The sequence below is a fragment of the Loa loa genome (genome assembly GCF_000183805.2).
Source record: "Loa loa unplaced genomic scaffold supercont3.169, whole genome shotgun sequence".
Lineage (NCBI taxonomy): Eukaryota > Metazoa > Nematoda > Chromadorea > Rhabditida > Onchocercidae > Loa > Loa loa.
In genome coordinates, this window is record NW_018108349.1 from 35,741 (window position 1) to 53,859 (window position 18,119).

Consider the following 18,119-nt stretch of genomic DNA (forward strand, 5'->3'; position numbering starts at 1 on the left):
ATATATATATATATATATATATATATATATATACTATCATAAAAGCGCATCGATGCATTCCGCAAGCAGTCTTTATATAAATAATATAAATATGGAGTAAGCGACTGAAATAGTTTCAGATGTTCATTCTGACATGACAAAGTATGCAGATGGCTCATATAAAAAAATACCCAAAAGACATGGCCATACTGAAAAGTGCAGGAGAATGCAAAATGTGCAGAAATAACAGTGCTTCATATAAAGATGACGTGATATGATACTGATAAGTGGAAACGGTATACCGAATAACCCGTGCTACTCGCTTTGTACATATGCGTGAGAACTTGCTAAATTAACTATTATTTTCATGAAAATGAAAAAGAGAAAAAACCTGAAAATCATAGTCGGAGTTGTAAGAAGTCGTTGGACTAAACATATGGTCGAGTGGATCACGCGTGCTGATCAATTCCGTTTGACTAGCCGAATCACTGAAATGTGCTGGTGGTGGTGTACCAACATGAAATACCGCTCCTTTCGGTACTATCATTGAAGCAAGTTCACTGGTCGATTTTTGCGCTGCTTCGCATGCCTCGGACATCGTAATGCAAGGTTGCTGCGACATGTGGATTCCATCCAACGAAGAAACCTGCGTTAAGTCTGTTTGTTGAGTATCTGCATTTGTAACATTATTGATACGGTAATTTGGATGCGTTGAATTAACGATATGAGGTGCCGTTGGACAACACCCATGTGTACCTAATGTCGTTGTTAGCGCTGTTTCCAAATTTTCAAATTTCGCTAGCGGAGCTGAATTCGTTGTCGAACTACCACCATCCAATATCGCCGTATTGATACCGCTGCATATTTGGGTAGCTGCTGTGAGAACATTTGACACTGCCTCATCGCTGCTTGTAACATTTGGTGATGCTACCCCAGGATGATTCCCATCTTCCAATTTTGCATTTCCTCTTCCTCCGCCTTCTCCTGCACTGGTTATATTTTTCATATCTTCCAATGTATGCTTTGTTGTATCATTGGCAGGCACAGCTCTCTGTAGTAAAATGTAATTTTGCACTAACGAGAAATATAAATTTCTAAATATTTGAGTTACTGAGTATCAGAAAGGACTGGAAAAACAAAATGCATTAATGGGAATGAAACTGCCCGAAAATCCAAAATTTCAAACATGAATAATAAGCTCATTCTCTATTATAGAATTAATGTGCCCAAAAAGGAATTTTCGGTACAAATTAATTCAGTTTCGTGTTCAAAAGAAGATAATCCCCGAAATCCCATACTAAATACGGAGTGAAATTATTGCTAATTCACCAAATGATATTCAGAGGATGCAACTAATAAGACACAAGCAACACCGTGAAGGGCTGCAGCAATAAACTGGTAATGCTGCTGCCACTGTTAAACAGAAGCCTCTCTAGAAAAGCACAAGAAGCAATTCGATCAGAAAGAATGCTTAAAATATTACGATAATGCAAAGAAAAAAAAGTGGCTTTATCAATTAATCAAAAAAAATTGAAACGAATGGACCAAAACTTATTACGGAGCTTCCACAATAAGCTCAAGTGAAGAAATATGCAAAAGGAAAGAAACAACATGCGTCTTCAGTTTTCCTCAACCCCAAAGAACTTAGACTGACAAAATATCAATGTTTTGTATTGGACACATGTAACTTCCGTCTAGCAATTATACCTCTTTCTTTAATTACGAATTCCATTTTTATACCCGATGTTTATCTATAATGTATTCTACAGAAAAAAATATATTGACTGCACAACAACAAACAATAGAAGTCTGCTGGAGTAACTTACCCTATCCGCTCCAGAACTGATATCTTGCAAACTTGTAACAGCCGCATGAAGCATATTGGTTGTACTTGGTGATTGGTGTTCAGCAGGAAATGGTGCGATATGACTAGCAATATCAACACCTAGTGGTGGCACAGAACCAGTTTCACGAGGCTCAACATGAATTACCTAAAAAAGAAAGGCAAATTAATTCGCAAAATGATCCATAAGTATTCATTAATTCATATAATGGAAGAACAAATGATGACCTTCTGCAAAGCATCAGCAAGTTCATTTAATGTATCAACGTGAAGGATTCCGGCTTCCGGAGTAGCACTTGTTTTGCCAGGTGTTATCGTTCCAGACACGATATTTGATAGTGTTGTAGGTATTAACGGTACTGTCGAAGCAGTAGGTAAACTAGGTGTAATTGCTGGGGACTGCGGTGTTTGTGTTACTGGTGCAACGGTTTCGTTACTCTGGTAAGCAACTTCTTCCATTTGTTCGCCCTGCATTTTCTGACTCAGCGCCAACAACTTATCATTTAGATCGGTCAAGTTATGCGTCAAATTGTTACATACGGACGGCGTATGCGGTAAAGACGCACATGGTAATGAACCTTAAAAAAATGAAATATCTGATGTATTTTTCAAACTATCAACGACCAAGCTATCAAGATCAGAGAACAGCCCAAACGGTCAGTACTATCCATTAGATATAGGGGAGGCAAAGTTCGATTCTATGCAGAGCAGAATCTCGAAATTATTTAGTCATGAGGTTTGGTTGCGGTTTCCGGTGGAATGGATCCCATTGGAAAGCGCAACTGAACTGCATGACTAGATAATTTCGATAGCCTTATTCGTTCTCCGAATAAATTTAACCGAATTTTGAAGAATGGTGGGACTTTCTCTTACCTCCAGAGACTGTAGGAAGATCAGGCGGAGGAACCGATCCTGAATTTGTCACATTCGGAATATTGTTCGGTGGATTTACGCCGCTTACTTTACAAAGCTCACTTTCCAACTTTTCGAGAGTCGTACGTGATTCACCACGTGCCACATGCTGCAGAACTGCTGTCGGTGCATTCACAGTATGCGATGGATTAATTGACGGTGCCGACGTACTATTACTAACGGCAATTACGATCGACGGAGCATCCTTCACCTTCAAAATTAGATGTGCTTCAATTTTCAATAGTACAATAAGCCAAATCTAAAAACAGCACTTCTGTGAAAAGGTTGGTGCTACAAAAAGTAAATATTTAAAACAGCAATTGAACCACTTGGAAAATACTTACTTACTTCACAAAAGCACGAAAAAGTACGTAAAATTAAAGAAAGGTATGTGAAAATGGTTCTTTTCGAATACTTTAAGGAAAAGTCTAAACAATTCAATTTTACAGATACATTTATAGCGGTGGTAGGTTGTTGAACTGAAGAACTAATTGATGACTGGAAATCAAACTGAAAAGTACAGCCCTGCGAGGTAAACACTAATCTGAGGTTCGCTAATGAGACTATTATCCATATGACCGACTGCCATCGTAGTGATTTCGCCAATAGAAACAGCAGTAAATGGCATTGGTTGCGTCCAAAGCCAATAAAAATCCTCGAAAATATTACAGAGATGACGATGACGCTCAGTTATCCAGACCCACTAAGAACATTGAATGCCCATCTACTGGAAATTCTATCTGTTATGTTGCAAAATGAAGAAACAATGCACACCAATCAAGACTGAACAATACAGAGTAGTCCTCTAGTCCACTCGACTAAATCATTTCCTTTGACAGACCCCAGCTGCTAACGCATAAGCTCATTTTCCCACTTTCTCTAAATTTAACAATGAAAAAAAAATGGCTGATTGTTATAGGTCTGACAACTTGATGAAGATAGACCAGAAAATGTAGTAGGTAAGACCTGATTAGCTCCACCTGCAGCTGCCTGCTGTGATATTATTGTTGAAGAGATAGAAGTCGCTATTGCTTAACAGAAGACTGTGCCAACAAGCTTGCAGTAGCAGCTAACCTCTGAAGACCTACGAGAAATAACAACTGAAACTACTGAAAGCGCTTATTCAAGAAACAAATCTAACAAAAGGAGAAGAACTCTACTACTAGTTCTAGAAAAAAATACTGGAGATAGAAAGAAGTACCCACCAGCTTATCTTCCAAATCTCAACAGCCTTTTATTCCAAAGAATCTTTACAACTATAATAAGATGGAAGCAGTTCAACAATAGGATAACTTCCTCATTTCTCATTCATCAAAAATTAAAAGCAATAAACCACTGCCTGCACTTACTGTGTTTTCTTGAAAATTGGAATTAAGCGACGGAAGCGTAACTGAACTACTAATATCAACAGGCAAAGTTGATTTGGTAACCAAGAAACGTGATGTCTTGGTTGTTGCGGTTGTTGGGACGAGAGCTGGAACAGGACTTGTAACACTGGGAGTTGTTGTCGTGTTTGATGCAGCTGCATGTGACAAAACTGAAACTGAAGGTTGTTGAGTTGAAGTTGCTGGAAGTTGTGCGGTCCCAGGTAAACTCTGCAAAACAGAAGCAACTTATTCCGACGAACTTGAAATAATGGATTATACGTTAGTGTCTGATGTCTAAAAAACAAGAGCGATATGTAAAACAGGAATAGAATTAATGAACTTTTCTACCGTTGAACTTATCGTGTTATTTGAAATTCTATACAATTACATAGTATTATAATTAAATTACAATCATGATTGATCTAGGTGTTACTTCCACCACTATTCCCACTTTATGACTTTCAAAGCTCAAGGATAATTTTACAGAAAGTTACAATGGTTTCGAAAAGTTCCAAAAAGGACATAAGTAACCCACCGACTGTGAGACAGTAGAATTCGTCACCGTTTGATCAAGCGACTGATTTTTCAGCGTTGATAGAGGTTGAACAGCCTGAAAATTCTGCACAGAGGATGTAGCTGTTAACATTGTGTTTGATTCACCAGAAACATCCGAAGCGATGGGATTCGAAATGTTTGACTGGCTCACTGTTGTTTCGACACCCGCATTTGCTGATGTCGAATCCACAAAACTAATAATTTTCACACCAACTGCTTTTACTGGATCAGCCACAATCATCTGGAAATGAAAAATATGAACGATAGTACAAAACAGTCTTAATATCTAACTGCAATTGCAATTACCATAGGATTGATAGCACTGAGGAGATAATTATATACATATAGCTTTTGTTCATGTGAGAAATAAAGATTGACTGTAACCTGAATAATTTTTTCGAGCTGATCTACAACAATTCCTACTTGCGGACTCGTTAAACAATCTTGATCCAGCTGAAATAAACCGAAAATTTCAAGTGCAACTAGGAAGATGGATAGAAGGATGAGTACGGAACTTTTTCCTACGTTTGGTCCTTGGACCCGAGAGTTTCTTCCCTCGTCCATTCCCTTTTCTCTTTTCTTTTTCTATTATTCCCTTCCCTTCCTCTTCCCCTAGAATCATACCGCACTGATTGTCACTTTTAGGCTGTGGGGATCCGAAATCTCGGACTGAAAACCCTACGTGCTGTGCAAACGATGTGTTACCTTAATATGCAAGTTTGCCAAATTTTCTTACGGGGAAATTCATTGCGGTTTCACACAGCTACCTAAGTTATGAATCACTTGTTTACATTTCTCGTTAACGGATAAAACCAAAAGACGCACCAATTTCTTCGTAATCACGGATGGCTTGTCAGAATCTGGTGCAAACTGGAACGTAACTGTCTTATGCGATGTATCAAGACGACAGTTAACCAGCTGGAACAATTTTTACGGAAAATTTAAGTAAACGAAAAAATTTTGCCCTAACAAGTAGCATTGTCTAACACAGCATGTATATGTGAAAGATATTCATAATTTGGTGAAAAACTTCTTTCGTTATCCGAATAAACCAGATTAAAAATGCTTAAATAAAATTTCAATAACATTAAAGTCCTACAAATTCGAATATATTTAAATTTATCAAAAACTGCTCACTGGTTGCTGATTAGTCTCATCCGTAACGACGCGAAGCACTTCGATCACAACTTTTTTCTTCGATTTCTTGTGTTTCACGGATCCATCATGATGATCATCGTTTTCCGGTGATGCACTAGCTGGCTGCTGCTGCGATAGTTGTTGTGACTGTTGCTGTTGTCGCAACTGTTGCGGTTGTTGCTGCGATTGTTGCGGTTGTTGTTGTACCTGTTGCTGGTGCTCAAAAGCCGCAGCAGCTTCGCGTTCCTAAATAAAACGAAAATTCTGAAAACTGTATAAAATGCATCCATAACATCAACCCAATCTCACTGAAGTTTATATTATCATTAAAACATGAAGGTTACGTATTTTGTCATTATTAAAATAAGCTAATAAACCATTGACTCGATACTTAAAATTTTGGATTACATGTTAGATTACGTTAGGATGTGTAGTCATCAGCAATGGGACAAGTAAATATATTTCTCCAACTGTTATTAACAAATGCTTTACCATCAGATAAGATGTCAACTATTCCCTCAAATCTTTGTTTGTCAAGAATGCTTTCTCCCATATTTTTACATCAATTATCTCAAGGCTTCCTTTCCTTCCGAAAAATCTTTTCAGTTGGTAACACCAGCAGCTAAAACTTAAATTTGTGCTGCGACAACGGAGGGAGATAACAGATGGTTGCAAAAATGCAGGCGAAATCGAGCTACAATTTCAAAATGCAAAAAATTGAAATAAAACCGAAAAGTTGCTAAAGCAAAATCTATCCAAAACGATGTCGCCTACCATACGCTCTTTCTCTCGTGCTCTCAGCAGCATTTCACTACGAATTGCTTCTTCCTCTTGCTTTCTTTGTTCCTCTTCCCGCAAACGTTTCAATTCCGCATGTCGAAATTCGCGATCGCGTTTGAATGCTTCAACCTAAAATTTGAAAACTACTGATACCTCAGCAGATACAAATTACACATTCAAGTGTATTTTAAGATCCTGAAAGATTGAATTTTCGCACATAAAATAATCAAAGCAGACCTTATCCTTGATAAGTTTCGTAATCATGCGCGTATCTTCTTCAGGAATATGCTGCTGTTCAATCATCTGTTGCACTACTTCTTCTGCCTTATCAGTTTCAATATCAAAAGCAAATTGTAACCCTTCATTTTCTTTAAAACGATATTGCTTTCGTTTTTCTCGTCAAACACTCTCAACTGCATTTGAATCTGGAAGGTTTTTAGTGCCTGTGAAATAAATTTAGATCAAACCAATTCCACAGCATAACATTAAGTGCATATAAAGTGACGTAGTCTGAACATTATATACCACAAAAGGCAAATAAATTACTTCAGAATTAACATCACTGAGATCTGCATCTCGATTTTTAATTTCAACCCGTATACCGATCAGCTCTTCTGGCGTGAAGAAATCATCTGATAACAATTGTTTCACAGTTGACCTTAAAAATATTAACGTGACACGGTGAGAGTTAATTATCCAAACTTCAACACTTTTTTTGGCTAAGTGAATGAAATAAAATAGCAACTAGTGATTAGTAACTCAGATAACTTGTTTAAAAAAATTCAGCAATAAGGGGAAACAATAAGTATTCAAAATGTTTCACACCTTTCTTCACGACGAACCCGTATACATCGATCAATAATCTCCCGAATTTCAGGATACTGTTGGGGTATTCTGCTGAAGCATTCTGGCTTCACACCCTACAGCGACCAATAATCACTTTACAGAATCTACCCATATAAAACAGATCCATGCATAGGTTTATCGCAATATTAAAACCTGCTTACGGATGGATGAGTAAAGTTAACAGTTACCCTTACTTCCAAATTAAGATTAAAATACTGTACTCGTGAGTAAATGCTTGAACTTGCTTAAATTAATTGGGAATATTTTAAACCCATGAAATACAATGCCGATGCCACCAAGATTACGATTAAAACAGCATACCATAAGAAGAGAAACCTACTGTAGTAACTTTGCGATAAATTTGAGCAGGAAATTGACACTCGCTATACGGATATTCACCAGTAACCATTTCCAGTAAGCACATTCCAAATGCGTATACATCAACGCTTTCATCATACATTTCTTCATACATTTCAGGCGCCATAAATTCTGGTGTTCCTAGAAACAATCTCATTACGACAAACGTCAATGATAATAAGCCGTATCCCTTTCATCAGAAGCATCTTGGATCAGCAATGATAGTAAAGTGCACTCTTTGGATTATAGATAATTCATTTTTACGATTCAACAATGAAAACACGAATCAATTCATCAATGTTGATCGACAACAGTAATAAAATGCAGAAATATTTCTTACCAATAACGCTTTTGGCGTATGATTTATTTTTCAGCGTTGCCAATCCCAAGTCGCCAATTTTAACACTTCCCGTTGTGCCTGTGATAAAGATGTTATCACATTTGAGATCTCTATGAATTACCGGTGGATTACGTGAGTGAAGAAAAGAAAGTCCCTTCAAAATTTGCCGACACCATGACTTCAGTACCTGAAAAACAGTTGTTTTACCAGATACTTTTACTGATACTCACTCTTCTTTCCCTTTCCTAACGGTTTTCGAAAACAGTGCCAAGTTTATCCTTCACAGCCAATCGATAACAATCCACTTCAACAAATATATCTGCCTTACTTCTTGTGACTATCGACTGGTACATTTTTACTCTAACCTTTATGTTTATCCGTTTGAATCGTTTCAGATACATTTTTAACGTTCCAGATGTCATCAGCTCTGTCACCAATACAATGTATCTAAACACCATTAATTATGCCAGTATACTAATGCATGTATAAAAAGAAATATCAAAAAAAGTCCAAGAAGGTGAAATGAGAGTGATTCAATGATATGAAATTTCTCTTCACCTTAAAAATCATAATTTTTACACCCCGGAACTTGTAAATTCCATAAACTATTTCTTGCGGTTATGCCGAAACCATATAGACAGCATTACATTTACTGCCCTGTGTTAGCAGTATGATGAATCAGAATTTGCAATTCGCAACAGAAAACCATTTGCTCCAGATTATTTTTAAGGCATCTGAAGTTTATCTGTCACGACAGAGATGCAAAAATAAACTCATCCAAAACATGTCGAAAACAACAAGGGATTACCTTTTCTTGCCAGCATGATCTTGTCTTTCCCAATAATCGTAGAATCGCACAATATTTGGATGTTGCAAACCTTTCAGCATTTCAGCTTCCTCCCGAAAACGTTGTCTTTCTGCCTGAACAAAGCATTCCGTCAGGGAAGAAAAGATCAGCTCGCAGCATCAAACTGGATAATACTGAATATCATGTAATTTCAACCCATTTTTTCATTTCAAAAGTTAAATATACAAATTTATTTTTTGAGATAAATTATCTTTCACAGCAAGTAATAGTTGAAGATATTGTAAACGAGAGCCCTACATCTATAAACTTCGAAGTTAATGCCATAAAACCATGAATAAAATTAAGACAAAGATGCGAAAAATCAACCAATTCTACCTCCAAAAGCTACTTAGAAATATTACGTTAATGCAAACAGTGTTTTAACTGATGAAAGAAGAATTCCACTATGATTGAACTTATATCATTTACCCAGATAGTGCATGCGATGGAAATCATACGACTGTACGAAGGGGTTAAAGTTTTACAAAGATTCCTGATCAGCAAAGGTCATGCGAACCACCAAAACCTAATGCAAACATAATTTCAGAAGAATCCGATAGAAGGAAATATCTGCGCATGACCTGCTCTATTTGTTCCCCAGTGAAAAATACAAACTAGCCTTGTTCAGCTTACTCTCTTGAAGTTCACACCATGCAACCGCAACTCCTGTTTCCGTATCCAAACCACGGTAAACAGTTTTGAACGATCCACGTCCCAGCTCTTCGTCAAATTTCAAAAACCGTCCATCTAAAACAAATTATATGTCAAAAACTTACATGGAGGAACAATCAAAGCATCAACTTCAACAAAATGAGTACTTTTCTACCAGATGTAAATGTTTTACTTCTTAAACTTTCTACCTTAAGCTCATCCCAAGTTGCGGACTATTACCCTGAAGTCAAGCGAATTACTTTACTGTTTATTCATCTCACAAATTCATCTTAGAAATTACGGAGCTGCAACACTTACGAAAAGAAACCAAAAATTTAACACAAAATATCCACTGTTACCTGGTGATTTGTCGATAGGCTTCTCCTCCTCCGCATCGACGTCATCATCCACGACCTCCCGCTGCTTTTCCTCTGCTCGAGCTAACTACAAATTAATTCCAAATGTTGAATATCAGAAAATTTGTAGAATGAAAGATGAGTCATAAGTCAGAGGTTCGAATGATATAAATCTCTCTCTGTAAAAACAGAGCAATAATTTAGACGTATAAACCTACGCAGTATAAAACGATAGTTATGCAAGGTATAAAAAATGATACTATGGTTAGAATGTTTTATACTATCGTGCCATTTTCCTGTATTTGAAGAAATCTTGGTATAAGGTCACAGTAATGAAGACATACGTACTTCATCTTTCTTTTCATTTTCATGTGACGGCAAAAGCGACGGAGTTTCTGAAATTACTGCAGTGTTCTCCTCAATTTTCTCCTTTTCATCTTCCTCATTTACTGTTTCGTGGATCTTCTTGTCAATTCCTTGAGGACCGAGCTGTATTGCAAGTGATGAAACAGCTGGGATTCTGTAACAATCTTTTTTTTCCGTTATTTTCATTATAGTATATAGAAATGAAAATAAGGAAAATATTCTCCACATAAAAGTAACCAATCGGTATCCATGATGTCTATCGGATCTGACCGGAAATGTGGACGGTGTTGCTGAGATTTGTCTCACCACGTGCCGGTTATCACTAGTTGTTTACTTGCTACCGACACGGAGAACACCCATCACAATGTTTCCATTTTATACAAAGTGAATGGTTTAGCCATTTTAATCCATTTGCTAGTTAAGGACTGAAACCTCGAATTTCGTAAATGATTTCTACAAATGCGACATTTTCTTTAAAAAAAAAAAAAAAAAAACAACATCATGAAACCTATTTCGTTCGAACAAAGTTTGTTGATGCGCGGTTGCGTCGTTCCGTGCGACAGCTCCTGATGGCTTCGATGACTTGTCTACTGACGGTTGCCGATAACGGCTCCATGGCTAAATAACAAAAATTTACATATTTGTAATAACAAACAGTGAATAAAAACACACCACTGGTATGAAGAAATATCAAGAAATGAAGACATATTATTATGATGGATACTTCATACGAGGTCTATTTTACGCAACCTTATTATGATAAATGTGACGCAAAAATTTATTAGTAGCTAAAGTCGGGTCACTTGTTTTTCATACATCCTATTTATTTCGTTGTATTTTATTCTCTTCTACTATTGTTGTATGCATTGTTTCTCGATCCAAAAGAGAAATCTGTTAAAACAATTTACAGTGTTCTTCGACTTTTTTTTACATCAACATAGATAGTTCTATTAAATGCATATTGCTGCGAGTTCGAGAGAGTTGAAAATAAGCCCATCTGACTCGGACTCTTATCTATAACCTCTATAACAATTTTCTTAAAAATACTCACCATCGAATAATAAACAATGTTGCTAAAAACAAACCGAGTAAGGTTTGGCGGGTCTCGAAAGACGCCAATCCCGTTGTACAGCTTCCAATCGTGATCGTTCTTCGCCAGAAAGCCAATTCGAAGTGCCACTTAAATTGTATTTCGTAAAATTTCTAGATTAAAAACTAAATTTCAAGAAAAATTTATCCCAACCAACCTTAGCTACCAATATAAAACCGTAAATATGGGCTTAAATACGAGAAACAGCATCATCGACAATGCTAACAATGAACATTTCCAGCAAGACAGGATTTTTTTTCAGAAAAATTTAGCTGAAATTTCAACATGAAATCTCACTCCAGACAAATGACACATGTATCCATATTGAAGCTGATTAAAACTTCAATTTTGATAGAAATTTAATAAAAACTCTGCTGTTATTTTGGTACGTCGAGTCTAAATTCCTATAGTATTTTATAGCTTGGACATACACCAATCAGACATACGACAAAAATCATGTTACTTTGGTAAATGCTACAGCCAAGCTTAGTAAAGACTGTTCAACCATTTAGTACAGTGTCTGCTACCAGTTCGGATTCCCTCATCTCTTGGCTGTTACATATCAGCACTGTGTCTCTTCGGTTTGCTCGGAACATACGGATGTGCTAAACTTTTCCAAGATAAAAAAAAGGAAAACCCAAGACCTAGCTAATGATCAACAAAACAGCAGATACGGAAACGACGAAAATGATTACAATGGAAATATTTGGAAAACAAGCAACGTTGCTGAAAAACAAGTTATTACAGAGTTGCAAGAACTTTTAGAAATGAATTCCTCTGGGTAAGATATCAATGATCCATACAAACGAACATGGATTCTTCAAATTTAAAAGTTAAACAATGAAGCAGGACGTTGAAAGCTTTTACTTGTTAATAAAAAACAGGTAAATGAATGCCCAAGCCATTATTAACGATAAAATTATTATTGAAAAACTCTCGCATATTAAAGCGTGGTTATGGACAATTAAGAGCAAACAGTACTCAAACAGTTCACCTCAATTTCCACATAATAACAGGAAGCGGTGATTATGGACTTCGAAATTATACCCATCAAATATTCAGATGAACCACCAATACTAACATCAACAGCGATGCGGTACAGATGTGTGCGCAAATCAGACACACGCACAAAAATACACAGATCCAAAAAGACGACAAACAAACATTATATCTGATTATTCATGCAATGGAAATAATTCTCACTTTCGGGAAAAGCAATCTTTTTTCTCTGAATTTTATCTCTGGACAGTTTTTTGAATGTGGTTTTCGAGTGTAATCTACATCATTCAAATAAACATTGACCCATCAAGGTGTAACGGTCTTATCAGATGGTTTGATGCAAGAAATAGGAAATAAATCACAATAACACCCGAATGGTAGAAAGAGTCTAGAAAAAAAAAGAAAAAAGGTTATTACAATGTTATCGTTGTTGCTGTCTATTATAGAAGATTATTAGGGACTTCTGTAGAATATTTCTCGGTAGTGGGGATGTGGTTTAAAGTCATCTGACGTCTTATAAATTCCATCCTGAACAACGTGTGCCTATCAGTGATACGCCATCGCCGTTACAGACATATTTTTCTGAGAGCGAAGTACGTGGTAAGAAATGAATGGAAACTGAGTTTACTTTTAAAATCAGTTTGCTAATTTCCCTTTCCACGTGCCAATAAATACATTGGTAGCATCAAATAATAGTTCACCGACTACAAAACAAAACCACTTTTTCACCCACTTAATAAGCATATTCAGTGGTATGACATAGAATCTAAACGACCATCGAGCATATGCAATTGTCATCACTTAGATAAGCGAAATTGACAGGCAATTATCTGATCAATTACGATGTTACTGGAATTCAGCAGGAGTTCGCATATTACTTGATTACACTTGATAACTTATACAGATGTTACTCATATTACTGAATAGTAATTACCCATAACTGATGACCAACTGCTTTATCGACAACATACCTACAACACACGTGCACACATACATCGATTCTATTTACAACCTTCGTTTTGTTTTCCACAGTATACACCTTCCAACAAGTAATTATTTGATAAACTATTGACATTGTTTTTTATCTTACCATTCGATTTTCTTTAAAGACGAGTCGCTAAAGATGGGATTGTATTCCATGAATGAACAGTAAAATGTTTCAAGAAATTATTGCAGAACTCGTTATGAGGTGCACCAATTCCATTTAGTATAAATATACTCAAGAGAAGAGCTTTTATTTACTGGATAAAAGTTTCAGCAGAACAAGTCGACCGCAAAAGCTATACTGCACCATTTAAACAACTTTCTCTCGACAATATTCCTGTCACCTGGGTAAAGATATTCTGGTAACTGTATAACGCAAAGGAAGTCAAATTCAAAAAATTTTAAATTTTAAAATATGGGAAAAAATGATAAAATCTTCCGGAGCATTTGCTGGTAACTTCAGGAGTCGAGGAAGCCATAAACAATACAAGGTTGTCAATTTTCTAAATAGGAATTCTGAAACTGATATAAAGTATTGTTTAAGTTAGGGTAGTCAATGGGGTAGTTAGGACAGAGCGCCAGCGAAAGAGTTTATATTTACTGCCTGCAGCAATAGAAGGAACAGTATCATCGTAATCCCGACGATAAGCAAAAAAGTAGGATCCTTAATACGTGATTCTCTGTGGTTTGAAAACAACTCGAACATTTCAGAAAGTGAGGTAAAATGATGATATCATCAGTGATGGAGAAGTGAAACTGGGAAAATATTTTTGGTTGTAACTGAGGCAACAGACCAGAATAAAAGCTGTTAACAGCTTAAAGTTTAGCCTTACCTAGAAAAAGTACGAGTAAATATGGTAGAATGGCAGGAGAGTCAAAAATCCAATCCGACTATCTAGAAAAGTTATTTCGTAGGTCAGGCCATTAAATAGTAAAGATACCAATTCTATAAATGACATTCGGAAACCACCATAGAAAACAGTAAGAAGAAATATGGGCCAGCCATACAGAAAAGTCCTCTATTCACAGTTACAAGCAGGAATGCATAGTAGAAAATTCGGCTATCTAGAAAAGTTATTTTGAGAAAAATAATACCACGATATCCAGAAACATGTGAAACGCAATTAGAGTATGGATGGATCACGGTTTCTCAAAAATAGATACAAGTAGATAAAAATTGTCATAACAGAAGAATGGTTCAGTTACCAATTCAGTGAAAGTTAAAGGTGGATATTTGATTCACTGATACCAAAATTAATTAAAAATGATCGTTAAAATTCAAAAAAGAATTCAAGTTCTTTAATCCCTACTGGGATTAGGATCAAAAAACATCAAATCACGCCTAATTGTTAATCATGAAATCGATACCAAGCTTAAAAGCAAACATGCAAGGATAAACTTAGGCCAATGAATTGCTTCTCATTCAAATTACAAATCGTGCTATCCATTACTTTGATTTGTTGACAACAAAGACTGTCCCACGCAATATTTTGGAAAACCATGAGTTTCCGAAAACTGTATCTAGTCTACGAGTATTTTAGATTCACTTCCATGCGTCCATTTAAACTTCACAGTTCTTTATCATTCGTCCAAAATAAAACATCAAACAACAATCCTTAACAAATCAACGGGGATAATCAAAAATCCCTATAGTCTCTCCCACAGAATTCTCGATTTATCCACTTCGCCAGACTGATACTTTGAATGGATTACGAATCAAGCAAAAATGAAATGCACTTCAACAATTTGGATTTCACACAACCAACCAAACAACCAAAGAATGTCACTTGCCGATGCGCAATCTTCCAGAAGACCAACGATCTGATTACTTTTTCCATCTTCTTGACAATTTTGATCAATAACAAATTGTTATGGGCAGTTCGCGACTTCAAACCGCTTCTTCGCCTTCAAAAGGAAGTCAGAAGCACATCTGGCAGAAGTTGTACATATCCATGTATTTTTAAAAAACATAAAGCACACAAACAAATTACGGTTAGTAAGCACGCAACTGTCAGTAAACCATCATTTCCAAAGTGGAAAAAGTCTGTCTATGGAAAGAAATGGATGAAATTACTAGAAAAAATGTGCCATTGGAAAGAAATGATCAATTTTTCTATTTCATTCATAGAGAGAACAAATATCGGATTCTGATAAAATAAAGAACAAGCGCGTTTGTTCTCCCAGTTTTGATTTCCTCAGAAGTTGCAAAGTATGAATATTTAAAGGGATAAATATCTCCACCAGAAACATAAAAAATAACACATCAATAATCATACCTTCCAAAGCTGAGAAAGGAAAAGTTGCACAAATGTTGATAGAACAGGACAAGAATGTGATCCAAACTGGGTTACCAACCATAAACTCTTACAAAATAGATTTAATTACAACAAAAAGGAAAAAGTTGTGGACAATTAACAATCTGAAATTGAAACATACTTTGCAACACGCATACCGCAACTCCGTTTCATCTTCGAGGCACACTTTTGCATGACAATGATATAATAAACTAACAAACGAGAGAGGAATTTCGCTGACAATTTCGCTTCGGTATGAAATTTGCATAATATGCAAATTTTAAAAATGTTCCAATCTGCGTCTCAAGAATATCATCATATGACGAATTCTCCTGCACATATGACTAAGACAACAATTAGTTCCCTTAACTAAGCAGTTTTTTTTGGGAATTTTCAGACAACAATCGCCTAAAGGTCAAAGAATCAAAACGAACAATAATTGTCCCAATAACTATTTGTGGCGAAGAGTTGTTTAGAAGTTAGCACTTGCAAAAACTGAACTCTTAATTTTTTATAAACGCAATGCTGAAATTTTCGAAGCTCTCGGGAAGGTGAAGAATGAAAATCATCCGAGTGATAATTTAAACCTGCTTGGCTGTACCAAACAACTATCCCACTTATAGATGTGCTTGGCTGTGCCAAAAAAATTGTCCCCATCTATCGATTTTTGTTGTCTGATGCAACAGGAACGGTTTAACCATCAAAATATTTTAAAATTCTTTCGTCAGTTCTATCGCACATGCTATACCACAAATTTAATGCGTTTGGCACGTACATTTAAAGTTGCTTTGCCCAGTGTTAATAATGTTTCTTAAAGTTTTTTAGAAATGAAATGTTTGGTTATCGAACGAACAGAAACAGCGTTCAGGAGCGACCATTGGGTACTTTTTTTCACGGTTAATCACTTATTCCTAACAGTAATTGCAACTCCCATTTCGCTGTTTAAGCTACTCGCTTTTAATTATATGAATGATATTAGTAGAACCTACACCAAAACACAGCAACCCTACCACGAAATGCCTTTAGTTCTTCCACAAGTACTCACACTTGTTGATCTATGGAACTTTCTGCAATTACGTGGATAGGTTATTTAGATTAGTAGTAGCAAATCACACCTGTCCATTTTGTTTAGAAAAAGCCGAAAGTTACTGCTACTGTTACCACGTTCTTGGCTCAATTTCCGGATTTTTAGATTTGGAGCACCTATATTCACTGTTGGCGCATGTTAAGGATAACATGACCATGTAATGAATTATATTTACATCAAATATGATTGGTAAAAACGAGAGCTACTTTTCCTGGAAATTAAAATGAAAAAGATGTTAATTAAGTAGGCTTCTTTAAAGGTTTCCATTTTTTTTAAGAGATTAAATTACAGTGTAAATAGATGAAATTCAGAGTTTTACATGGTCTATTTTTAAAATGACTGTGATACTATGTAGATGTGAATTATGCATAATAACCAGAAACCCTCAAAGCATTCAGGATAATAAGACGGCTTCGAAGCATCTGAGATAGTAATCACGAAAAATGTAGAATATTCAGCATCCAAACAAACAGGATACCTGTTTACAAAAAACCCACAACCATACAATGTTCACTGTTGGCATTGACGACAAGCGATTAAATATGAATTAGGTATTCACCAGCTAACCTGGCTACTGGTTCTTGAGTATGCGAATCTTCATTAACTCGACGCATAACACGCTTACGATAGCCGGGTTGCGTTGAACTGGTTTTCCGACATTCTGCTGATGCTTCCTTATCCCCCATTGTTGGAAGTGGTTAACGTGACAATCCACAAAAACTCACGTTAACCACTCGAAAAATTTCCCTATAACGAATCAACGCCGATTATTCGCCCCCGAGGAGGCGAACTGCAATACACGCACAACGTGAAAGCAATTAACGTTAGAGCCCACGACCTTCGGCTCTACACCTTTTCTTTTAAACCAGCATCATCCAGAACTGACGAACCTGAAGAAGTACAGGTTACTCGAATTTAAAGAAAAAAAAGCGACACACCCGGAATTGAGAGATCAACTTATATCATAAGTTTTGCGCCACGAAAAATCTTTCAAACATTACAACCTTCACGTAATATGAAATCCCATCACATATACAATGGAACAAAGAGAAATAAAAAGATCTAAACCAAAATGATGGTGTGAATATGGATATGGAAAAATAATATCGGAAAACAGATGAGGTCGTAATCTGTTATGCAACACTCGTCCTGCACAATCCTACCTTCGACTCTTAGTTATTTTTACATTACATTTACTGAACAACAAATAACACAAAGAGGTCAGCGTACTTTAGGAATTTCAGTGAATCAAACGTGCTGGTTACTGTAGTTGAGAAATTTCAATGACCAGCAGTCCTTTTTCTTCCTTCTCTTCTCTCTTTCTGCACC

The 18,119-nt window shown here is 36.3% G+C and overlaps 1 protein-coding gene across 1 annotated transcript in view; it reads right to left on the reverse strand.

The window, feature by feature from the left end:
- Positions 1 to 17,476, reverse strand: part of LOAG_17995 (WNK protein kinase) — a gene marked incomplete at both ends in the record, with an annotated part of 20,742 nt that extends 3,266 nt beyond the window's left edge. The window contains 23 exons of the mRNA XM_020450665.1: positions 371 to 1,030; positions 1,806 to 1,970; positions 2,051 to 2,400; positions 2,696 to 2,945; positions 4,084 to 4,329; positions 4,637 to 4,897; positions 5,041 to 5,109; positions 5,482 to 5,574; positions 5,794 to 6,039; positions 6,568 to 6,702; positions 6,811 to 6,957; positions 7,120 to 7,231; positions 7,399 to 7,493; positions 7,760 to 7,917; positions 8,117 to 8,303; positions 8,482 to 8,563; positions 8,925 to 9,037; positions 9,583 to 9,710; positions 9,974 to 10,058; positions 10,319 to 10,490; positions 10,845 to 10,954; positions 11,422 to 11,515; positions 17,358 to 17,476. Of these exons, the coding sequence (XP_020305628.1) occupies positions 371 to 1,030; positions 1,806 to 1,970; positions 2,051 to 2,400; positions 2,696 to 2,945; positions 4,084 to 4,329; positions 4,637 to 4,897; positions 5,041 to 5,109; positions 5,482 to 5,574; positions 5,794 to 6,039; positions 6,568 to 6,702; positions 6,811 to 6,957; positions 7,120 to 7,231; positions 7,399 to 7,493; positions 7,760 to 7,917; positions 8,117 to 8,303; positions 8,482 to 8,563; positions 8,925 to 9,037; positions 9,583 to 9,710; positions 9,974 to 10,058; positions 10,319 to 10,490; positions 10,845 to 10,954; positions 11,422 to 11,515; positions 17,358 to 17,476 (4,077 nt within the window). The remainder of the gene's footprint in view (positions 1 to 370; positions 1,031 to 1,805; positions 1,971 to 2,050; positions 2,401 to 2,695; positions 2,946 to 4,083; positions 4,330 to 4,636; positions 4,898 to 5,040; positions 5,110 to 5,481; positions 5,575 to 5,793; positions 6,040 to 6,567; positions 6,703 to 6,810; positions 6,958 to 7,119; positions 7,232 to 7,398; positions 7,494 to 7,759; positions 7,918 to 8,116; positions 8,304 to 8,481; positions 8,564 to 8,924; positions 9,038 to 9,582; positions 9,711 to 9,973; positions 10,059 to 10,318; positions 10,491 to 10,844; positions 10,955 to 11,421; positions 11,516 to 17,357) is intronic.
- Between the last annotated feature and the right edge of the window lie 643 nt (positions 17,477 to 18,119).